This window comes from Nannospalax galili, unplaced genomic scaffold (genome assembly GCF_000622305.1).
Source record: "Nannospalax galili isolate Female #2095 unplaced genomic scaffold, S.galili_v1.0 scaffold459, whole genome shotgun sequence".
In the NCBI taxonomy this organism is placed as follows: domain Eukaryota; kingdom Metazoa; phylum Chordata; class Mammalia; order Rodentia; family Spalacidae; genus Nannospalax; species Nannospalax galili.
Window position 1 is genome coordinate 1,001,778 of NW_008344211.1, and position 24,612 is coordinate 1,026,389.

Below are 24,612 nucleotides of genomic sequence, written 5' to 3' on the forward strand. Positions count from 1 at the left end.
CTGCCTGCAGTAGCCTCTGCCTTTGCGGCCTCTGTCAACTCCTTCACAGAGTCGGGGAGCAAGTGTCAGAGCAAGAGATTAGGAGTTCAAACTCAAGTCTCTGACCTGGCTTTGTCCTTCCTTAAACTCCCTGGTGGGGAAAGAGAAGAGGATGACAGGGCATGGGCAGGAGCCAGGGGCAACAGTCAGGAGTGTGTGGGGGGGGAAGAGGACAGAAGGGGCTGGTCCTGTGCCTGATCCACGTGTCTCCTGCTGTACCTCTGCTCAGGGGCCCTTAGGACTCCTTACTGGCCCTGGAATCGCAACCCCTGCCTGGCTGTGCAGTGGAGCCTATGGCCCACTCCCCTGGGGCACTTGTCCAGTCCCACCTTCCTGCTGGCAGTCTTACCACCTTCTACACCTGTCAAGTGCCCTCCATGTGTGTGTCACCCCATGATCTAGCCTGACCTGAGCCTTCAGGGAAGGCCTGGGTGTGGGGAGAATTTGGTAGAACTAGCCAAAGGTGGGGATGGAAGGCTGAGGGCAGCTTGGCAGCTCCGTATAAGTCCTGGTAGATCTGTGGTCAGGTCCACTAGGCTCAGGAGGCCCGCTAGGCTCAGGAGGCCCACTTGGCTCAGGAACCACAGCATCCCTATGAAGTCTGCAGCTCTCAAAATTATTTCTTCCCTCTTCTAGAAATTTCTTAGGCGTGAAAAATGCCCTCTGGCTTCACTGTGATGACTGTCCTGACTGCCCTACAATCCACACTCATGATCTTTCTGGATAAATCCCCAGGGCCCAGCAAGTTCCTGCTTGGGCTGCACAGAGCTGAGGTAGGCCAGGGTCAGTGGGCCATACTGCACCCAGCAGCATTAGTCAGATGGGGGACACTGAGGCTCAGTGGATTGAAGACCTATGGCGACTTCAGGGGACCCAGATGGCCCAGCTAGGGGGCAGGGCTGGGCGGGCAGGGCCCCCATGAGACACAATAAGTCTCGATAGCATCTCTCCTCATCTCAGGCCGCGCTGGGCCCTTGCGTGCAGGATATGACCAGCCCTCCAGCCGACGGCAGCCCCTTTGTCCCATCTCTGGGGACCGATCTTATCGGCTGCGTCCACCGCCTCCGTAATGGAAAAACTCGGCGAGGAAATCAAAAGTTACACATAGAGATAGAAGGGTAATAAATAAATAAATAGGGAGCCACCGTGGCCATGGGGAAGGGGCACCTCTCAGCACAGCCATATGTCACAGAGCTGGCAGGGAGTGGGTGGGGTAGCCGCTCAGCTCCTGCATTGGGTCTGGACAAGTCTGGCATCAGTTGGGAACACTGGGTGTCAGTTTGCACAGGGGCTGACCTGTGACAAATGCCACACACACACAAGGGCAGTGCTGCCCACAACTAAGCAGAGTTGCCTCAGTTACCCTCCTGGGGCAAGGTCAGACCAGGGGAGGGGAAGGAATACGTCCCTCACCAAAGCGGTGCCATCTGTACACCTGTTCAGAGGAGACGGAAGTACTGACGGGTCACCTTTCTGTGCCTTGGACCCCAGCACAGCCCCATGCCCAGGACTTGTGGACCTGCTCACACCCCTCCGGCTACCTTGCCCTGCCCCAGTCCCCTGGTCTGGCCTGTCTGTGTCCCACAGAGGAGGGCAGGTTTCTGGACAGAGCACTCGCAGCTACAGTTAAGACTAGCGAATTGAAGCAAGGACCCAAGGTCCCCCGGAAGCTCTTCCATCAACTCTCATTACAGCCAGGCTTAGGGTGGGTCATGACGAAACCAGGTCTACAGTGAGAGAAGAGACTCTTGTCCCCATGGTGGTCACAGTGCCTGGGGCCAGCAAGCCAGTGACAGGGCTGAGGATGGTAACAGTGAGGAGGCTCAGAGCATCAGCAGTGACCACTCGGGTGACACCACCAAACACAGCGCCAGAAACAGCAGTTGTCCTCCACCGTACACACTCCAGGGACCACCGACTGAACGGCCATCATTCTGAAGAGGCCATTCAGCCAGGCCTGGGAGGGGACAGGAGGGGAACTGCTGGAAGGCAGTGGGGGAGGTTCTCCAGTTGAGGCTGGGACCTGCCTGGCTGATGTCTGGGCCCGCTCTGGGGGATGCTAGCTGGGCAGGAAGTAGGGTGGGAGGGCGGAGAAGGAAGTGGCTTGATTAGCGCCTCCACCGAGATAGCCTGTCCTGGCCACAGACAGTGGCTCCAGGAGGGGCTGAGGTCAGCAGGCCACACTTGGCAGGCGGCCAGCCTTGGGCCCCCTTTGGGCTCCACTTGCACTCTCCACTGGGCGTTCTGTTTCTACTTGCCTCTGCCTATAGTGTCTACTGAGAACCCTTCTGACTGGGCCTGTATGGAGGATGCTCCCAGGATGCAGGCCTAAGGACTGGTGCCTACTCAGACTTCCTAGAGCTGGGAAATGCCCACCTTGCTTGCCAGTCCGTTTCCACATCTGTAATGGGGCATCACTGTACTTCCTGTCAGCCTGCCTGGACAGCATGCTCTCCTCTCTGCTGAAGTCTTTTCTGGGTTCTGTGCCCAGCCATCACCCGCACAGGAGCCGGTGGGATCTGCCCCTGAAGTATACCTGCTTGGCACTGTTGGTCCCCCATTACTGATGATGCTGGACCAGCTGTGCTTTGGGCCCAGCCTGGATTTCTGTGAGAATCCTGGGCCCTAGAGGTCAGCCATTGGCCCTGCCCCCATTTTTCAACCATGCTCTGTCCCTTGGTAACTGGCTGCCATTTCAGCTGCTGCGCTATGATCTGTCACACGGGCCAGTGTGTACCAGACACTCAGAAAATGAGACGCAAGGAAGGAATAGGAGTGAACTCCAGGGGAGGGGACAGGGGAGAGGCAGTTAGATGGGACACCTGCATAGTTTTAATAGCCAGAGGCCCCTTCCTCCTGCAGTGTCTGGGTTCCAAGGCCCAGGAACAGTTGTGCAGGTGGAGTCTGAGCCAGAGCTAGTCCAGGAGGCAGCATTCATGTGGGCAGGGCAGTACCTCCAGGGTCTGGGGCAGCAGGCAGCCAGGTGTCTATCTATCAGCCAGCCTCCCATGGCCCGGGCTGATCCAAGGCTATAACCTTTGAACCCCATTTCCAAGACAATGTTGCCTGTGACCACAGGCCCCCTTTGGATGGGGTCCCCTCAGCTCTGAGCCCCTTCTCCTTGCACTACATTCAGATCCAGCTGGGCATACTCAGCTCAGGCCTTTTGCTGTGCCCTCTGCCCTGGCACACTGTTCCCGGGTGGCCGATGGTCCAACCCTCACTTAGGTTTTCACTTCCATGTTGTCTCAGGCAGCCCCACGACACTATCTAGAATTGTCTCTAGCCTTGGATATGGGGGTGGTATGTCTTTATGCTCATGCTCCGGGGCCCAGCCTATGCTAGCACGCATAGCGACAGTCCCTCCCACTCCAGGGCTGTAGATGAGGTCCTTCTGCCCTGTTCTTTGTGCCCACAGTACACTCCAGGGCCATCTCCATGTCTTCCCAGCACCTGAGGGTGCCTGCCACAGTTGGTGCTCAGTGACTGACTATCCAGGAAGCATGTGCCTGGCCAAGGGGACACAACCTCCTCAGGCCTCCCGCCCATCTCCCAGCCTCAGATTGCTTAACAGCAAGGTTTTGGGGTGGGGTAGGGGGATAGGTGTCAGCCCGGAGGTCTCAGAAGAACATGACTCTCTAAAGGGGCTCCTAACTGCTGGGCTGGTCTCTAAAGCTGACCCCAGAGTGACCCCTGTCATCTGCCAGCGCCCCCTCCCCCGCTGGCTAATCTAAGACAAATAGGCCTATCGCCCGCCACACCAGGCCCCGTGATAACACAAAATAGCTGAAATGATTTTTCCCACCCACACATGCTAGCCGGTTGCAGGGAGGGGAGCGTGGCCAGCTATCAGCCCATCTCCCAGGCTGTCCATCAGGACAGGCCGTCCTGCCTCAGCCGCCCGCCACCCGATAACAAGCCTTGAGGTTCACACAGAAACCCAGGCCTGTGAGATTAGTCAGCCGGACACAGTCCAGATAACCAGTCCCTGCTCCACAGGAGGGAGGGGTCCCAGCCTCCTGCTTCCCCAGTACCCTGGGTGGGGGATCGGGTTAGGGCCTCCAGCAGGAAATGGCTTACAGATGCCTCCTGTGGCTCTAGCGGCAGCTGCCTCAACCCTATGCCCCTGGGATGCTCTAACCCTGACCTGTTCACCCAGGCGGCTGACCAAACGCCTCCCAATGTCTCTCAGATCTTTACTCTGCAGCCAAGAATTTTGGCTTGGGTGTAGCTCAGAGGTAGTAGAGTGCTTGCGTAGTATGTGCAAGGGTTGGGGATCCATCCCCAGCACCATAAGACAAGACAGCAAGGGCCATTCTCAAGGTCCATGGCTCAGAGCCCAAAACTTCATCCATCTGTGCCCTGCCCTGCCTCTTCCCCATGCTCACCCCTGCCTTGAGGCTCCCCACGCTATACCCCAAACCCTCAGGACCTGTACATATGCCAGCTCCTTGCTGAACTCCTCACTCCACCCTAATTTGCCTTTTAGGCATCAGCAGAGTTGGGACTGGGTTCTTCTTCAGTGCCTGCTCTTCTCTCACTTGACCTTGACACTTGGGCATCCTCTTTGCTGACTGGCACTGCCCAGGGACTCACTGGCTTGGTACATGGCCAGCTTTCCTGGCCCTGCCTCCAGGAGCTGGGATGGGCTGATTGGCTTACTCAGTCCAGGAAAGGGCTCCAGGCCCCACGAGGCTCCCAGATGGAAGGCACACAGTCCTCTCTGTCCTTTCTTCCTTCCACATCCTGCCCTAGCTCAGCAGCCTGGCACTACGCCTTAGTGTACAGCTGGGCTGCCCAGGCTGGGACTGTGGGGTCAGGGGAGCACCTTGGGCTCAGCTGTAGGAATGCTTAGGCTTCCCTTTCCTGTCCTACTCTGTCTGGCGTGTGGCTATAGGTGAACCCCTCGGAGGACTGTGTGCTCCAGAAAGAAGTCTACAGCCACCTCCTTCTCTGGTGGAGCTCAATACAGGGTGCTGCCCACCAGGGATGCCTGACACCCACCCAGTGTTCTCTTCCATACGTCTTTCCAGGGTTTTCCATATCCTCAGAATACTCCCAGCACATTGGCTCTGCATGGAGAAGCTGCCCAACCCCCACGGCGTGTGTGCTCACGCCTCTCTGTCCCTGGCCCTTGTCCCTGCTGGCCTATTCCTCTGTATAGATCCTTCCAGAAGGCTAGACAGGGGCTGTCCACCTTGCCCTCTGAGCATTCTCACATGCACTCAGGGCAACTCAGGACAGTAAACCTTTGGGGGCTCAGGTGGCTCTCCAGCTGCCTCCCTATACCTCCAGGGAGTTCTAGAACAGAGAACTCAACCCAGCCTGGGGATAGCCAAAGGAGTGGCCATGGGTCAGGTGGCAAGTCCACACAGAGCCGGTGTGCTCAGTGTAGCCTTCCCGAGTTTCCCCGGGTTGTCTTCCCTTCCCTACCCTGTCTGTCTTGACTCCAGGGTTTGTCCCTGGATCCTGTTCTCAGACAGTGGTGACCGGAGTGAGTTCCAGGCCCAAGACCCTCACAGGGAGAGAAGCATCACTGGAGCCTGGGTAGTTCCTGGCCCTCACCTCAGGCGGTAGTAACCCTGGCTGCTGCTCACCTCACATGAACAGAGTTGGTAGAACTCCCTGAGTTTCCCCATCCACTTCCCAGCACAGCGTACCTCACAGTGGTCTTGGTCTGCCCTCCCACCCTAGTACCTACACTCTTCTCCCAGAAAGACCCTCAGAGGGGGCTGGAGGGAGACCCACCACAGACTACCACTCTGCTGGTATAAGTGGGCCATATTAGCCAGGCGTCATGTGGATGGCATACTGATGGTAGGAAGCCTTTGGGGACCTGACAGGTCGTGGTCCCTCTGTGTCCTAGATCCCCCAGTTCTGTGCAGTCTTGTGGAAGTCGGGGTGGTCAGTAGCTTCCCTTGCATAGTCTGACCCTGGAGGGCTCCTGAGGGAGAGGACTCTACATCTGCTGCCCTGCTGACAGGAGTCCATGGGTCTGTTTACTTTAGCTCTTCCTTCAACCTTGTGCTCATGATCTTGTCAGGGGCCCGGGGCAGGTGAGTGTGGGATGGAATTTGCTGCATCCTTTCTGGGCTTTTGTGTCTATAGGCCACCTCTTCCTCCTGACTTTAAGGAAAGGCGATGAGGGAGGTGGATACTGAGGAGACCAGGCACTGGAGGTATGTACTTACATCCCATAGTCAAGAAAGCTGTGCAGGATTACAGGTCCTAGTTTCCAGACATCTGTATAGCGAGATTCTAAACAGCCATCACTCAAGAAACCAAGGTCCTTTCAAAGATAACAACTTGGGCTCTCCTCCTCCCCAGCCTTCTCTTCATAAATTAGAATTCAGGCTGAGACCTGAGAGCAAAGTCAAGGCTGGGGCCTGGCAAAGGGCAGCCCTGAGCCCTGTGCACAACTAACTCTCCAGAGCTCTGGGTACCCTATATACCGGTGCCTCAGGGGCTTATAAGCTTTTCTTTTGAATCCCTCCTGGCCTCCCTCACCTGTCGGGCTCAGGCCCAAATCCATAGGGCCCTAGACCACAGCTCATCTAACCTCACTCCCTCTTGACCTATGGACTGCTTAGATTCCAGGTCCTCTGGACCTCCGCATGGCTTGCTTTCCTCCCTGGTGTCCATAGGCCTTTCATACAGCAGGACAGAGTGTCTTAGAAGGTCCATCTGATGGCTCTTATCTTACAGCATGCTCCCTGGTTTGTTCTGAGCGCCAGGAGCAGGTCCAGCCTGTTTTGGGCACCCCGAAGCTCTGGTGGACATTTATCACATTCTCTGAGGGCGCTCTCCTGACATCTTCCCTGGGCTTCTAATTCAGGCAGGGCTACACCATCCCCACTGTCCAGAAGAAGATGCTGCGATTACACTGTGGGGTCACTGCACAGCTGGACTATGGTCAGTGTGCAGTCATCAGAGCAAGGAGTCTTTGTCCTGCTGGTCAGGTTGCTTAGGTACAAACTCTGTGTGTGCTCAACTGCTGGAGGGGAGTTCTAAACCTGCTTGTACCTCCATGTCAGGGAAACCAGGCTGCCCAATGGGTGATAAGCCGGAGAGCCACAACTCTCCCCATCTCCATTTCACAGAAGAGGAAACAGAGGTCCAGAGGTCAGCAGCCTGCCCATGGAGGATCAGCAAAGTTGGGCTCCTGCCTTTCAGAGCAACTCTGCTCCTGTTAAAAGCAGCAGCACTAGAGAACAGAGTGGTCAGCAGCTGACAGGATGAAGGACTCACTCTTGACAATGGACACAAACTCCACTGAGCACTGCCCAGGCTGTGGAGTGTTAGAGTCACTAGGTACAAGCAGGAGCTGATCATTAGCTCGGGGCAGTGTGATGGCCATTCACACATCCTGGCAACTGCACCTAGTGTTTATAAAGCTCTTGAGCAGGCAAGATCATACTTGTGTCTGCAGCAATCAGGGGCTCCTGGGTGTCCCTGGGAGGATGGGATCTGGGAGACCTCCCCCCGCTACCTGGGACCATATGAGGACTTCATGGGGGGGTGTCCTTTTTCTTTTTCTTCATGTGTGTGTGGTATATATGTGTATGGAAGTCTTTTTTTTTTGCATGTGTGTGAGTACACATGTAAGGGTGTACATGCATGTGTGTGCATTTGTATGTGGAGCCCAAAGTTGATGTTGGGAATATGCTTGATTGCTCTCTTACCCTGTTCACTGAGGCAGAGTCTTTCCATTGGAGCTCGCTGATCATCGGTGCTCGTGGATCATCGGAGCTCACTGATGAGCTAGCTTTGTCCCGAGCCTGCTTCAGGGACAACCCGTTTCTGCCCTCCAAGGCTGGACTGGCAGGCGGGCCGCTAGGCCTGCTTGGCATTTATGTGAAATTCCAGCCCTCACACTTGCATGGCAAGCGCTTTAATCACTGAGCCATCTCTTCACCCCTTCCTGGGGGTCTTCATTATCACCTGCTCTAGGCCTAGACCACCAAAAAATGAGCTGCCTCACTCGTGCATACTTGCTAAGAAAAAGTGCTGAGGCCAGACTCTGTGCCTGCCACCTTCTGGGGCCTGCATAAGTCCTGTCTACCTAGAGAGGGGTCTGATGGGTAGGGGTGGCCCCAGACACTCACAAGCTTGGAGCACATCGGCAGATGGTGTCCACTGTGGGCAGAGGACCTCCTGAGGTCCCAGCCCTGGACTCTTGGTTCTGTGAAGGGACCAGTGACAGCCTCGTCTCAGGCAGGGCAGATGGGAACAGTCTTAGGCCCAGCCTCTTTCCTGAACCAGAAAGCCAGAGCGAGACTTGGAATCCAAATCAACCCCATACCTTCTCTCCAGAGAGGAAGGGTGGAAGGTGCCTCCCAGGTAGGGTGGGTGGTAGGACTTGCTGGATGGGGACTACAGGCCAGAGGTCAGGAAGAGTCAGGGCATCCAGCAAAGCAAAGGTGGCCCTGGGCGTATCACCAGACTGGGCACTGTTTTCAGGCCTTAACCCTGCAGCCCCATCACAGGCTTGGGCGGCCCCAGAGATAAGAGCCCCCTGGGCCTCCCCAGCAGCTTCCCCACCAGGCGATAAGCATGGCCTGTATGGGGGCTGATAGGCAATGGCCACCATGGCGGTTGGCCAGTGGCCACTTATCAACCCATCGCTGCCCACTACATAGAAATTCCTATCTGTGGGAGCTGATAGAGAGTCGCCCAGCCTCTGAGGATGCAAATAGCTCAGAAAGTTGGGCATGCACATTGACCCCAAACCGCGGCCATCCTGGGGCATGGCTCTCACTAGGGGGCAAGGCAGGCTGCAAGCCACAAGGGTCTTGCTTCTCCATTTGAAAAATGAAGATGGTCACACTTATGTGGATGGGGACACTGGGTGATGTTCAATGCTGATGTTGAAAAGCTGGCAGCTGGATCTCTACAGCAAGACATGGTTCCGAGTCAATGATCCAGACATGTTCCTTCCTGGCTCTATACTGGAGTATGGCTTGCTACTGTGCTGCTCCATGGGGCTGGCATAAGGACCATGCATGAATCCTGCTTGCCCAGTGGCCATTGAGGTCCGCAGACACACAGGGTCCCTTCCTGCAGGCAGTGTCCATTCTAAGCTGGTGGACATGGGGCAGGGACCACAAAGACTCCTGGGGCTGAGCTGGTGCTCTGGCCATCTTTCTTGATACCGTTTTAGCTGGGGAGACTGAGTCAGCATAGGGCAGGTTAGAAGCTGGGCAGTCTGAACACAAGGCTCTAAACACTGATGTGGGTGGAAAGGGAGGAGGATCACCCAGGAGGTATGTGATGACCTGCAGTTACTCCTGCCTCGTAGTGAGATCTGAGGAAACTGGCCTCAACTGAGCTAGAACTCTGGATCAGCACCCAACATCCAACCAGAACTCTAGGAGGATCCAACATCCTTTCTCTACATTTCTGCCAGGTCATCTGGGGCCCTGGGAGGTGTGCCAATATCTGATGTACTGGGGGTGGCAGCCCCCAGGATCACTAACTACCAGGCACCCAGTATTGCCTTACCAGGTGACCCCACAACCTGGTGGGTGAGAGAAGCCGCAGAGTGGACTCAGAGTGTATTGGGGGTCCCCATTCTGGCTGTGGCCACCTAGGCCAGTCCTTCCTTTTCACCCTCAGTCCGTTGTTCCACTGTGCACACAGGGTGTGTTGGATGACAGGGGCCTCAGGCACACCTGTCACCCACATTCCTCTGTGGCAGACATCGCCAATCAACCCCTGCAACTCTTCTGATGCCTTAGAATCCCATAAAACATCCACATGGCCAGTCAAAGAGCACTTCTCTACCCTTTCCATCTTGGTTTCCAGAGTCTCCAGAGGAAGAACAGGGGCCCCTCTGCCCTGACAAAGCCTTCCCTGACCCCTCAGCAAAGGCAAAGTGCCTTTGACATGTGCCTTCTCTCCATGGACAGGAGCCTGGCTGTGATATACCTGCATGTTTGTACACAGCTGGCGCTCAAAAACTATATGCACACATGTGTTGCCCACCCACATGCTCAGTCTCCGTCCCACCCCTCCTTCACTGAGGACCATGAATCTCTTACCCCTCTGCCTTCAGTAAGAGCTCTGAAAAACACTGAAGGCCGCCCTGTGATCCTGGGCTTCAGAATCTATTCATTAGACGAGAAGGCATCACCTGTCTGCCTGGCCTTTCCTAAGCTTACAGGTGGAACTGGACTTAGCCTGGCCAAGAGGCAGCTAGAGGACTGCCATGTTTGGGGATCTGTGAGGTCCAGACCCCAAGCTGCAAGTCCCAGCATAGCATGATGTGACCAACGGCGGTACAAGTTTTGGGGTTGATGTCAACCTCAGGTCCTCTCCTTCCCACATATGCCTGAGCCTTTCCTGGGCACTGGCCAGCTTAGAATGCCAACCTATCTGCTGCTGGGAAGGCCTCAGGCCAGCAGCTCTCAACATGTGCTCTAGATGCCTCTCTAGGCACCTGTCCCTGTCATCACTTCTCACTCTTCACTGCCAGTCACAGCAGACCCTACTTCCCAGGAACCCTGGGAATGCTTTCTCTCTGCACCACAGGCTCTGGGCGACCTTAAAGACCAACTCAGGCCACTTGGCCTGGGCCAGCTGCACAGACCTAGGCATCAATGGTCTCCAAGGACTCAAGATCCTTGGGTGGCCTGGCTCCCAGCTGGCCTAAGAGGCTGGAACAGGGCTACCCTGGGGATGCAGCCTGGGCTGGTCTGCCTAGTTACCTGGCCCACTCCAGGGGCTGGCCACTGCTGCCTCCTCCTCCTCTTCCTCTTTCTCCTCCTCCTGGGGCCTCATCTTCAACTCCTGCGGGTCCATATCCTTGGGACCTCCTGGAGACACAGGGGGTGCTGGTGCTGGGGGCGGAGTCACATCTGCAGAGAAGAAAACGCTGTCACAGCCCTGCTGAGCTAGATTCTCTGTTACCAGGACAGAAACTGAGGCCAGTGTGGGGGAGGAGGGCCCACAGTCACCTGCCCTCCTGGCTAATCTAAAACGCTAGGCTTCCTCTTGATCTTAACCTCACAGCTCCTGCTGATCACAACGGTAACGACTGCTCCTCAGCTCTGTCTGTCACCAGCCTGGTGCCCACCAGGCGCACCCGGGCTTGCAGCCTCTAGCTCGCTGGTGTCTGTGGCAGCTGGGTCCCTCCATCAGCCCGGCACCCAATTCCAGCCCAAAGGGCATGTTTGTCTTCCCGTAGGGCCAGATAACCAGCGCGCCCCCGATCGATGCGCTCCTGTAAAGCCCCCTGGTGACGTCATGGGCTCGGCAGATTATTAATACCGCGATAAGGGCCGTGATTAACATCAAATAAATCAATCCCACGGTATAAAAGTCCTATTATTTTTGGCTATAAATCAAAGTGGCTGGCATCTGAGCTCCAGCCACTGTGAGGGAGCCGCGCTGGACCCGCCTGAGCGTCAGATACGCTCACACATTATCGCGCCCATCGCCGTGTTATCACGGCTGCTGGTGCCAGGTGCAGCCCTGGCTGTTTGTCCCAGCTCCTTCCCCGCCCCACCCGCCCCCGGCAGCCCCAGCTCCCCAATCAGATAAAGGGCCGGCTCCCCGGAAAGCTATGGGGTCAAAGTCCAGGAGGGCCAGCCACTTGCCCTTTGGCAGCTCGGCCACCGGCTGCATTAGCCCAGCTCCCGATGGTAGCACTGATGGTGAAGGCGATAAGGTGGCTACTTTGAGCTCTGCACCTGCTCTCCTCATGGCCACCTGGTGGAAACTGAGGCTAAGAGGTGGCTGGAGAAAGCCCCGGCTGCATCCCTCCGCATTCTGTGCTAGGGACAGTAAAGAAAACAGGAACAATGAATTGGGCCTGACCAGAGGCTGGTCTGGCCCCTGCCACCTCACTCCTGGAGCAGGTGTCCCTGGGACAGCTGAGGGTGATGGGATCCAGGGCCTGGGTTCCATTCTGGCTGGCCCTCCTGACCCCCGCCCCCCTCAGGGCTATTGCTGAGGAAACGGTAGAGCTGGCAGATTGGGTTGAAGAGGGGAACCTCTGGCTTGCAGGCGTCCAGAGGGACTCTGACACACCAGTGGGGTGCAGTGAAGAGCCCCAGGGACTAAGATCTTTCTGGAATCTCTGTTCCCTACTGAGCCCCCGTCAGTCTCTGCTGTCGCTGTCATTTCTGCTAATAGCATGTACAGTTTGTTCCCTGAGGAACAATTATGAGGCCCAAAGACCCTCACAATTCCCCCTTGTGCAGCATGGTGCTGTGGACGGAGCCTGGCCACAGCCCAGTAAAACCCTGGGTTTCACGGAGGTAAACTGAGTCTGGGAATGCCTGTGTCTTTCCTGAACACCAGTCCCAGGCTAGATTTTCTCTACCTATGCCTCAGTCTCCCTACTTTACCTCAAGGCTGGACCTCTAACTTGTGTACAGCAGGTCCCTTCTGGCTGCCTGGATCCCTCTAAGTTCTGGACGTAGCAGCTGGAGGACACCAGGCACTTGCTGGCCTGAACACAGGTGTCCCCTTGTACAAGTGTGGTTGCTAAGGCCCTTGGGGCTCCCGTGATCTCTGGGGTGGGGCACAGCTCTGCACACTCACCTGCTTTGGGTGGGCTTGGGAGCTCCTCTATGACTGGGGGATCTGGGGATGCGGCTTCCTGCTCCATGAGGCTGGTATCCACGGCCTGGACCTCCTCTCCAGCTTCCATATCTCTGAGGGAACCTGTGGACACAAGCCCCAGGGAATCGTGAGGCACTTCGGGATAAGGCTACTCTGGTATTCTGATGCCCACATAGGCTCAACTTTGGTGCCTGTGTAAACTGAGAAATGGGACAAGGGCAGGGTCAGTCACCCACTGGAGCAGAGGCTGTTGGTCCCTCTTGGTCCCCTGAGACCTAGCATGTGAGCTCCACCCGTCCACCCCCACCCTGCAACAACTCCTAAGCCTTAGGGTCATGTGGTACAGCCCCTACTCTTGCCCTCCTGTCCTCTGATCTTTACTGGTTGATGGATACTCCCCTTGCCAAGACAAGGGTCCCAGCCCTTCCCACCTGCATACTCCCAGCAGAACCCAATGTGGAGTCCTTTCGGGCTCAGATGGAGGCTGCAGGACCACACAACAGACATGACCACTGTCTGCCTGTGGCCTCATGGAGAACTCTGCAGAGCCTGTGACTTGGACACACCCATATGCCAAGCTGTCCCCACATTTGAGGTGTGGTCCAAAGCTCCCCGAGGATGGGTTCCTGTGCCCACCAAGGTGAGCAGAAACATGGTGGACACAAGCATGGTGATCACGTGACTGGTAGGCGGAGTGAGGACACAGGCATCCCCTGCAGTAGGGCCTAAGCACCTTTGATTTCCTCCTTCCTGACTAGTTGGGGAACACCCACCTTGCAGGAAAAGATGATAGACTGGAATAAGTCATGGTCCCACAGTGACTCCTAGAGTGTCCCAAGCACAGGTCAGGAGTGACCCAGGCTATGACGTCACCCCGGGCGTCAGCTGCAGGAACAGAGAACTAAGGCCTTTCTGGAACCCACCTCCCTCATTCAGTCTCACCCCACGTCTGTTCATGCTCTTCACCCACATGTCCCGGAGGATACCTGTCCAGTTGTTCTGTGGTCAATGGGAAAGGGCAGAGCCTGTGACTTGGACACACCTACTGGAGTGGGAGGGGCCTGGAGTCCCAGAGCAGTCAGGCCCAGCACTAAACAAAAGGAACTAGAAGTGTGGGGACCACAGCAACACACCAAGGCCCAGTGGCAGAGCCTTCAGGACATTGAGGGTGGGGTGCCTGCCCCAGGGTGGGGGAAGGGGTACAGGGCACTCGAGGGTCATCTCTAGTTTTGTTTTTGAGCCAGGGTCTCATGTATTCCAGACAGGCCTCGAACTCACTAGGTGGTAGAGGCTGATTTTGAACTCCTGGTCTTCCCGCACCCACCTCCTGAGTGCTAGGATTATAGGCATGCACCATCACACTTGGTTTATGTAGTGTAGGGGATCTAGCCCAGAGCTTTGTACATGATAGACAAACCAATTGAGCTACAGCCCCAGCCACCCAAGGGCCATCTCTAGAGGTAGGCCAGTAGCTCTGTGTGTGTGTGTGTGTGTGTGTGTGTGTGTGTGTGTGTGTGTGGGGGGAAGGTGTTCCAAGATTCATCTCTCTGAGGCTTGGGGGCTCCTGGCCTTTTATACAGCAAGTCATTGGGGGATTGATGAAACTCACCACTCCCTGGAACACAGCTGCTCCTTCTCTCAAGGAGCTCTCCCATACCCCTCACAGCCTTCGGTTTATTTGGGAACTCTGTAGGCCTGTGATTGGGCCATTAGTACCAATATGTGCCAACCCTCACCCAAAACTACAGTCATTGTGTGATCCACAGCCTTGACGTGTCAGCGACACAGGGACCCATGAGGACTAAGCAGAAGACAGGGTGGGATCAGGTTTCCAGAGAGATCTCTCAGATGGGTGGGGGGCAGATTTCTGTGCCTGGTGGACTAAGGGGGGGTGTAATCCAGATCAGGTACCTGGGGTCAACATCATCCTGCTCACACTGGCCTCAGAAATGCTGACAGGCTGCAGAGCCTCACATTGCTGAACACTGCCTGAAACTCCTGGTCACAGGATTGGGGGAGGTGGGGAGGGAGGAAGAGGGCCAAAGACCCACGGTGGTCCCGAAACCAGAAATGAGGGTAAGTGCAGAGAGGGAGCTGAGAGGTAACAGGGGTCGGTCGGGGGTGCTTAGCCTCCACCTGGGGCAGTGTAGTGGTCGGGGTGAAGGCTAACTGAGCTCCGGCAGGGCTCTACTGCATTGACCGCCGAGGCCTGGGGAAGAGACTGTCCTCAGTTTGGGGCAATGGCGAGCCACCCCAAGTCCCAGGACCAGTTTCCCAGCTGCAGCCCTGCAGGTCCTAGCTCTGGACCCAGTCAGTCTTCCAGGATCCCTTTGAGCTATTGCTAACAGGAAGGTGGCAGGCAGGGCTCAGTCCACACAGAAAACAGCCCAAGGTTAAGACTTACAGGGGCAGTCTCAGGGCAGGCCGAGCACATGTCCTGAACCATGTGACCTTGCTCTGGGGCAGGAACACTGCCGTGCTGGAGGCTAGCCCTGAGTAGAGCTGGCCTTCAGGAGGCAGGAGGCTGTCCTGCCTGGGTCCATGTGCCTCTCAGGGACTAGAGCAGCAGTTGCCCCTTCTAGAAAAGGGGATGAGGCTCTGTTCTTGGGGACTCTGGGGACTGGCTTTGGGCTGGGTCAGTGAGGGAGAGCACAAGTTGGCCCACCTTTCCTGGCTATGATGCCACAGCACCCAATCTAGTGCCCACCCAGGTGCCCATCCAGGCGCCTGAAGCTGGTATGTTCCTCCATTTATGAGTGAACAAAGGCATGTTCTCCTCACAAAGCCTCATCGATGAGCGTGGAGAAAGGCAGCAGGGCTGCATGGTGGCTCATTCTGACGCTGTTAATTCAGTTCCAGAACAATTAAGAGAGCTCTGATAACGCAAAGACAACTGCCACCAGCAAAGAGCGAGGCCACGGATGGCTGGGGCACCTCTGCCTGTGGCTGCTGCGGCTTCCTGAACACTCAGTTTGCCCCCATGGAGACTGAGTTGCCCTCTGTGGGCACCTGGACCTGTGAGAACTGTGGTGTGGAGGGAGGGGAACTTGGCCCTGCAGGCCAGGGGCATCTGTGAACCACAGCTGACACTGCCAGCCCCAGGATGCCTTGTGCTGGGAAAGGTGCCCCACTCCTTTGGGGACCTTCACTGTCCTCAGCCAGGCAGCACGACATACAAACTGTGTCCTTGCTCTGTGATCTTGGGTTAGCCACTCTACCACCCTGTGCTCTGTCTCCTCAGCTATGAATGGAAACCACCACAGCTGCAGCCTCCCAGGCCAACCTGTCTGCGCTACCACACTGTAGCTTAGGGTGCCAGAGCCAGTGTTCTCTAAACACCAGCTGTCACTATCAACGGTTGCTGCCACCAACAGCCCAGTGGGGCCAGGAGATGGGGAAAGACCATGAGCAGTTATTAAGCACCAACTGTGTTTGGGGGGCCTTGGCTTAGCACATCACAAATGCCCTTCCTTGTCCTGTCTCAGATGGGGAAACTGAGGCACAGAGGGCTCATGCTGGGTGCCACAGGAGTAGTGGCAGGGGACCAGTGAGGGTGTGGCTACTTTTACCTGGTGTGGCTAGGAGGAGCATGGAAGGGGAGGTGGGATCTTGAGGTTAGTCCCATCTAAATCCTACCCCCATGAACAGCTCAGGACTCCCCAGAGAGAAGCTGGGTCACATCCATTTTATGGCTGGATAAAGTGAGGCCCAGCAAGTTAAAGCAGCTTGCCCACGATCCTCAAGGAAGAAGCAGAGGGGTGCTACGTGGAAGGGGGGAACTTGGGCCATATACTGATCTGATAACACAGACTGTACCTCCAGCACTGCCTTGGGCCAACTCTCAGTACCACATAGTGAGGCCAGTGCTGGCTCCATTGCCTGGCCAGCACCCAGGCTGGAGAGGCCTAGGCCCAAGGCTGCACTCCTGCCCAGGAGCATCCACAGGCCACCACAGTGGTCACCCACCATAGCCAAGGTGGCACTGGGTGCAGCCTCCATGGTAGCCAGAGCCCCTCAGTTATCACAGGGAGCAGACACCAAAGCGCCCATCCGTCTCCTGCTCATTAAGCCGGACGCCGGCATGGAAATGAAAACATAATAGCTATTTGATTGGGGGTGAGATATTTTGCATATTGGCTCAGCGCTGATAGCGGAATTTCATCAACTCCCTTTTTCATGCTTTAAAACTGAATTACGGAGACAGACTGTGTGGCGGACTGATGCCCACTCCTTTCCAAGTCCCTGCATGTGCGAAGATGAGTGTGGCCCCCTCCCAGCTTTGATTTTTGATGTGTTTCACTGAGGGTGGGAGTGGGTCCTTTGAAACCACTGCAGGGAGGTCTTCATGGGCTCTGCAGGAGAGGCAGTCTCCTAGACTGTCCCCCTGGGGTGTATGGAGGGGTGTTCTTGTTCAGGTAGATCTGGTTGTATGGCCATGTGGCCCCTGGAGATCGCAACACGGGGATGGGGCCAACTCTGACACGAGGGCAGCGCCTACTTTCTCCACCCAGCTGAGGCACCAGGCTAAGTCCCACTGGAGCTTGCTTGCCACAGGGTCTTTCCTTCCAGCCCACCCAGGAATTCCTCCCTCCCTTCCCACAGTGGGGTACAGCTGGTTTGAGCAGCCTGGCCCTACCCTGGACAACAGAGCTGGGAGAGGGTCCAGGTGGACCTGAGACGGGTTCATTCCTAATCACAATTGTTTCATCCACTTGCACACTCACTGACTCACTCAAACCTTTCCTGTGCCCTTGATGTGCTAGGTTCAGCACCAGGAGCTAGAGACCAGGTAGTGACCAACCACCGCTCCCCAAGGAAAAAAGATGCCAGCATTCATGGTCAGGAAGGATAGGAGAGGTGCTGTGAGCAGAAGCTTCCTGAAGGAGGTGGCAAGGGGGCAGGGAAGGAGGCTTTCAGCCAGCAGGGCCTGGGAAAAGCACTGGGGCGGAGGAACAATGCATGTTGTCAGGCAAAAAGATTCATGAAAAATCAGGGGCAGCCCCTTGTGGAGGCTGGCATCCATGTTGCCAGATGGGATCATGGCTGGGAGCTTGGGCCTGTCATGACAAACGCTGTTCTCCTCAGAGCTGGGGAGAACCATGAGGAAAAAGAGGAAATCCCCTGTCCTGACTGGCAGAGACCTGGCCTCATTGGCTCACTGGTCCTTTCAGTGGATGAGTGGCCAGCTTGGCACTGCCAGGAGGCAGACCCTGGCCTCCAGCTGCACCCAGCTGCCAGATAAGGCCCTGATAGCAGAAGGAAAATAACAGATTCAGACTTTCCCACCGCTGGGCAGTAGGCAACTAGGGCCACGGTGGGGACAGACAGGCGGTAAGACGTCTGTACCCCTCCCTGAAGGGTCGAATGTAGGGAGCTTGACATCACAGGATTCAGCCCAGTGGGGACCGTGGTCAACCATCTTGGGAACCCGTTTCTCACAAACATGAGTCTCGAGTATTATGTCTAAGGCCCAACTTCTTGGCTGGCAGACACTGTGACCTGACAGTGGGGCCTGAACGCAGAACAGGATGTAATGTAGGGTGTACCCAATTAGGGACTCTGATTCAGCCAATGCCAGGGCAGGGAAACTGAGGCACACGTCACCCTAGAGCTGCAGCTGGGTACACAGCCCAAGTCCCTCAAATGGTGTTAGATTTAACCTTTGGATCTAACAGCAGACACCTGGGATCACAAGAATTGAGGAGCGCACTGAAGCCACCTGGAGATGACTCTGGCCCCATCCCCTCAAGCCTTTGGAGTCAGTCCTCTCATGCAACATGATGCACAGTGTAATGAGGTGAGGTTTTCATGGTGGAGTCCCCTTAACTTCTAGCCATATCCCCAGGATGTGGCCTAAAGCTACCCTGCAGATGAGGGTCCAGGCCACTTGGCATGTGCCCAGTCTACATGCTTTCCACATGGGGCATCTGTCACCAATGCCCAAACCCGTAGTCCTTGGGTGACCTCTGAGCTCCCTGCTGCCTTCAGCTTCTTCAAGGCCCCTCCTCCTTTGGAGTCTCTCCACATTCAGTGGCCGTGGTCTGTCTCCTCTGAGGTGACCAGCTTGGTACAGTTACACCCTGCAAGTCCAGCAAGCCTTGTGGCCCTCAAGGCCCAGTAGGTGTTCAGTGTGCCTGCTTGGGAAGGATGAAGGGCCACTGAAGTACTGGGATCAGCTTGATCTTGACCTCAACCTCGACCTCCACTGGAGCCTCCATTAGGTGGAAGGCCATCCCAGGGATGCCACTGGGGAGGATTGAGGAGAGAGTACATCAGAGACTGCTGGGATGAGGAGGTTGTTGGACACCCACACCATGATATGGAGTCTATAGTGGACAACAGCTAAGGGTGGGCTGAACAAAGCCCACCAGCTGCTTCCATTAGCCCAGGGTCAGCACCCCCACAGTTTAGGCTGACCACTGAAGAGGAGGTGGCCAGGCAGCACGGCTTGTTCCCTTGAGTGCATACCCTGCTCCAGCAAGAGGGAACAAGCCTGACACCTGGGGTTCCTGATGAGCCCACCACCTCTGGGCCTGCAACCAGGATGGAGCCGTCCCCTCACTGCATGACCAGCCTGGGGGTTGGGCAAATAGATTGTTTCTCACCTCAACTTTCAAAACACTAAAACTATCCTGCTGAGATACGATTCACACACAATAAAATACAGGCTTTTTCATGCTGCTTGACTTTTAAAGACATGAACGTTTACTGAAAAATAGTGTGTGGGGATGACACGCAGCTCAGATTAAAATGCAGAGCCCCATGTGGTCCTGTCTCATGAAAAGAAACACACTCTGGTGACTCGAGGTCAAGTTGGTTCCAAAAAACTTTAAAGAAGTCACTGAAAATCTCTGACTCTGACATCAGTTGCCTTTCCTTGCCAGTTCCCAGAGGACCCAGGGCCTTGTGCAGCTGACAGACCTACCAACCAAGGCACAAGTGGCTGGTGGTCTCCACTTCTGGAAACCCATTCCACTTCTGTTTCCAGCCCCAACACAGAGGCGAGCCTGGAGCTGACTGGAAGAACATGGTGGGTGTCACTCCTCAAGCCTTGGCCTGCTACTCTTCTGGCTAGCCCACGTGTGGCTGAGTGGCCCTCCAGAAGCCTCTGGGGGCCCGGGCACCTCGGGTTTCCTTCCCTGCCCCCTCAACTTCCTTCCCATCTCTGTTCCTGTCTACTTCCTGGTCCCTGTGTCAGTTCCTGACCTCTGCTGCCTGTGCATAACACAGCTGGAGCCAAGGTACTCCTGTTTTATGGGAGTGTCCCCTTCCCCTCCTGGGCGCACCTGTGGCCCCTCCCCTCTAAGAGTTATGACTTCCTCAGCTGAGGTCCCTGTAGACACATGCATGCTGCCCTCAACAGCTCATTTGGGCCTGTCAGAATCTCACTAGCACAAGTCTGTAGGGATTTGGCGACCACGGACAGATGAGGAAACTGAGGCAGAGGGCTGTCACACCAGCGTAGCTTCAGGCCAGCTACTCAGGGCCACATGTAATGGAGGCCTGCTCAGGTGGCAGGGCTCACCTAGGCCCTGGTTCCCACATCTTACCACCAGCCTTTTAACAGCTTTTGTGAAGAGTGGGCGGTGAGGCTCTGAAGAGGTCAGGAAGCCCCAGGCAGGGTTCCTCCCGTGGCTGAGGACTGACAGAGCAGACTGGAGGGAATTCAGTGTGTACCTAGGAGGTACAGAGGTACAGGGGACGGGGGCTGCTGGGGCTGCTCAGAGGAGGTGGCATTTAGACTGCAACTGAGAACAGCTCAGGAAGGCCCTCAGTGGGCACAGGCAAGGCCTAGGGTGGTGAAGGGGGCACACACAGTCTGGACCGAGTGCCGAGGACTAAAGGCCTAGGAAGGACCTGGGGTTTAACCTGGGTACTGTGGGCAGTGCCGCCAGGTGCCAAGCCCGAGGACTCGGGGCCTGTTGAAGGTGCGGTGTGTACTTGGCCCTCGCTAGCTGGGGTCTTCCACCAACTACCTTCCAGGGCTCCCTCGGGATTTTCCCCTTGACCAGAGCCTGCCCCTCTCTCTCAGGTCACAGCCGGCAGGCTGGTCCCCTACCCTGTCCCCAGGGGTGGGGGCCTGGGCGGGGCAGAGCAGAGAGAAAGGGAGGTGAGGAGCAGGGAAGAGGGCCGGGTCCTGAGAAAGCCCAGTCAGGCTGATAGAGGGAGATTGGTTTCACCCGGAGCCTCGGGCCTGCCAAGTCCACATCCTATCGGCGGCCTGCGCTTACTCAACATTCATCACAGCTGAACTCGGAAACTTTATCAACACTAAAGGTTGGCGCCATCTCTAGGCCCGGCCACTCCCGTCCCTCCCCTCGATGGGCCTGATAGCCACTGATAGATTACATGAGATTGTTTCACTCCCGGAGCCCATGGCCAACAATTCTGCAGGAGGGGCTGCAGGGGAAGGCCCAGGATCCCACAAGGGCTGGAGCTAGGCTCCCTGGGGATAGTAGGCGCACTGGGGGCCCTGTGCCGGGAAGGGGCCTGGGGCTGTTGAGGCCACGTGCCAAGCAGGGGCGGCCGAGGCCACGGCTCAGGGCCCAGAGCAAGAGAGGAGGAAACAGTGAGATGGGTGCCGAGGCCTGGAGTGATCCTTTCTCTAGATGTGTGATAAAGGGCTGAGCGATGGGCACAGGATGACATTAATGGAGCAATCACTGCGAGGCACAGAGGGATGGAAGCAGATGGCTGCTCAGGAGAGGGCAACCTTACTGTGACCGGCCCTCTACGGGCAGGCTGGGCAGTGCCCAGTCCTCCCCAAGCCCCCTGTGTCCACTGTGGCTGTGGCAGTCACGCACAGGGCAGTGCTCTGAGCACTTAGTCCAACCACATAGTGGGTGCCCGTGCTCTCAGTGCCCTGCTGACAGAAGAGAACTTGTGCTGTCTTCACACCCCCACCAGCACCATCCTGCACCTGGCTCAGCTTCTGCCCTTCCAGCTTTCTTTTCTCAACGCTGTGGGGCTTCCCCGTCATCAAGGTTCCAGAGATGGTCCCTTCCCTGTCTCTGCACTTGGTGAATCCATTGGGTTAGGGGACATGTCTTTTTCATGTTTTACTTGCACCAGACTGGGACTCCAGGTCAGTATATAGTAGGTGCTCATGGATAATGTTACCATACACAGGCATCCACATGCCGGTCCATACATTGTTCTGTTGACTCAAAGCATATGTGTGGCTCCACAGGACATGCCCCAGTCCAACTTGAAGAAAGGGACCATAGCTCCCTGGAACTATTGCCCTTTCTGACCCTTATGCTCTGGTGCCTGAAACAGGCAGGGTTGGTCAAGAAACCAAGCAAGGAGGGTTTCTCTCATCTCCACAGGCCCAACAGGAACAAGTACGGAGTAGGAAACTACAGAGACTGCTGCAGTTAGAGGCCCTATGGTGTGGGTGGGGAAGCTGAGGCCTGGGGCAAGGGAGAGTGCCAGAAATCACTATGCAGGCTGAGAATGTGGGGAGCCCTGTGCCCACCAGCGCCTGAGGCTGCAGAGGCGGGGCCAGCAAAGTTCCCAGCAATGACAGCGTGAGCGGGGTCAGGAGCCAGGCAGAGGGAGCTGCAAGTCTTTGCTGTCTGACCCTGCCCTGCTCCTCACCTCCATTATTCCCAGCTGGAACTGGAGCTTACACCATTGATCTTGGAAGGCCCATGTCCTGGTGCGCCGTTATGTGGCCTGGGCTCTGAGGTCAGCAGAGGTCACCCAAAGGCCATTCTATCCAAGGCAAATGGCTCCCGCTTAAGTCCCCTCCCATTTTAGGGTGAGGCTCCACCCTCTCCACGTAGGTCCACCCTATCCATGGAACCTTAGCCAATCCCTGTACCTCAAGTCTGATCATTTGCATGCCCCGCTTTCATTGGCTGCCAGGAGGGGCAGGACAGTGGTTGGGGAGGGTTGGCCTGAGGGGGCTAGGCTGTGTTCTGGGGTGGGGCTCAGTGGTGCTGAGTTCTTGGGGCCCAGACTGGAAGAAGCTGTAGGCACGCTGGGCTTGGAGGGTGGAGCCGGAGGTGGGGCCAGGCTTTGGGGGCTGTTCTGGAGAGTGTTAGATTTGGGCTGACCTGCCTGGCCTCAGGCCGAAAGGAGCCAGACAGAGCAGGTTGGTTCCATGCCAGGCCCCACTAAATCCATCCCGGGTGGTTGAAAGGGAAAATACTAACCCAAGGTCACATGGCCAAGATGCAGGGGTGCAGAGGGACCTCCCCGACCCCTGGGCACCCACTCCTAGCTGACTCTGTACCAGCTGCTGTGTGTCAGAGCCCAGCTATTTGGGGTTTCCTTTTGCAACATCATGGGGTGAGGAGCCTCAACATTCCCTTTAGATTTTGGGGCTGTCTCCTGGCAGCCCTGCATCGCGGGCCGTGGGCTCACTGGTGTGTGTGAGTCTACAACTCTTTTGTTCCTGGCATTTGGAGGGGTGAGATAAGGGAAACAGAACTGCGAGTGAGCAGGCAGATAGATGGGGCGATAGCGGGCTCCTCCACGCACAGCGCCTATCGCTCTTTTTTATCAAGGTTCCCTTTCTTTCTTCTTTTTGTTGGGGGCCTGGGAGGGTGAAACACACCCACCCCACTCCCTCCCACACCTGTGGCACTTGGGGAGGGGACCTCCCTTTCTCAGACCTCAGTCAGAAGAGGAGACCCAGGACTTGACTAGTACCTGGGAGAGTGGGGGTCCTGAGGCACCTGTCTGCCAGGGTTCTGGGGTTCCCAAGCTTACCAGCTCCTCACAAGGACTGGTGGGGACACTTACTGCCCTGCTTGACGTGTGAGCCAGGCCCAGAGAAGTGAAGTGTGTGGATCAAAGTCACACAGCAAGGGCAGGTGCAACTGGAACCCAGCTGGGCCTCTCTGGTTTTGCAGCTAGCCGCCTAGCCTAGTTAGGACCTAGTGGGCACAGCTAAGAGGTATGGGGGCCCTTGGGGTGGACAGGGGATATGGCTAGAGCTTCTGGGGACCAGGCAGGCTGTGACTAGGGAGACCCTGTCAAAAAGCAATCAACAACAACAAAAACAACAAAAAAAGTGGTAACTGAGGCTCAGAACAGTGAGGTGCATTAAGGGGTGGAACTCCCCCCACCCCATGCTCCTGGGCAGGCTGTGTGTGTGATTCTTGTGGCGTCCAAGTGGAAAACCCTGGATGATAACGACAAATGTTCTAGAACCACCCAGGTGACGGTGGTCGGGAGAGGTCCTGAGCCCGACATCCCAGCAAGTCCTTGGGTGGGAGCTGTTGTCAGAGGGAGTCCCAGAACGTGCCAGCGTCCCCAGAAGCCTTTATGTCTCTGCCTCCCAGTGCTGGGTTGGCAGGCACATGCTACCATGCCTGGCTTCTTTACATGGTGCTAGGGATTTGAATGCAGGTCCTCATGCTTATTTGGCAAGTAGTTTACCAACTTGGCAGTCGCCTCAGCTCCAAAAGCCAACTTTCTCACCAAAGAAGTCTATTTTTGTGGGGCGACAAATGACATGCTCACAAGAAAAAGACAGGTCGACTCGCACTGCTAAGAACAGGGCTGTGTGGCCCTGAGCAGTAATTTGCTCTCTGTGCCTGCACCTTTCCCTTGAAACAGGTGGGACATGGCCCCTTTGGAGAGGTGGGGGGTGGGGCATAGCTGCAAACATCCCAGAACTAGCTAAATGGAGACCTAGATCTGATAGAGCCTCTAGGTCATAGTCCTTCCTGTTTCTTCCTATGCTGTGTGACCTTGGGTAATTTATTCAATCTCTCTGAGCCTTGAGTCATCAGAGGAGAAACAAGGGATGCTAGGAGGACTGGATGCCATAGGCAGGTCAAGCCCAGGGTGAGCGCACAGCTCAACCAAGTCAGCTGTCCTTGGTGATGATGGTGCACCAGTGAGGTGGTTATACCTGGTGAGGCCCAGAGCCACCCAGTAAAGCCCTGGCCTTCCGCAGACCTCCCATCTCTGGGACCCCAGAGTTCCATTAGAGTCACTTTATATATTCAGGAGTAGGGAAGGGCTGAGGGCCTCGCCCCCCCCCCCCAC

The 24,612-nt window shown here is 56.3% G+C and overlaps 1 protein-coding gene across 1 annotated transcript in view; it reads right to left on the reverse strand.

Annotated features, from left to right (window-relative positions):
• The window catches only part of Zfpm1 (zinc finger protein, FOG family member 1), a 60,932-nt gene that overhangs the window by 23,581 nt on the left and 12,739 nt on the right, over nt 1-24,612 (reverse strand). The window contains exons 2-3 of the mRNA XM_029567128.1: nt 12,586-12,708; nt 10,746-10,895 (exon numbers count right to left, since the gene is read on the reverse strand). Of these exons, the coding sequence (XP_029422988.1) occupies nt 10,746-10,895; nt 12,586-12,708 (273 nt within the window). The remainder of the gene's footprint in view (nt 1-10,745; nt 10,896-12,585; nt 12,709-24,612) is intronic.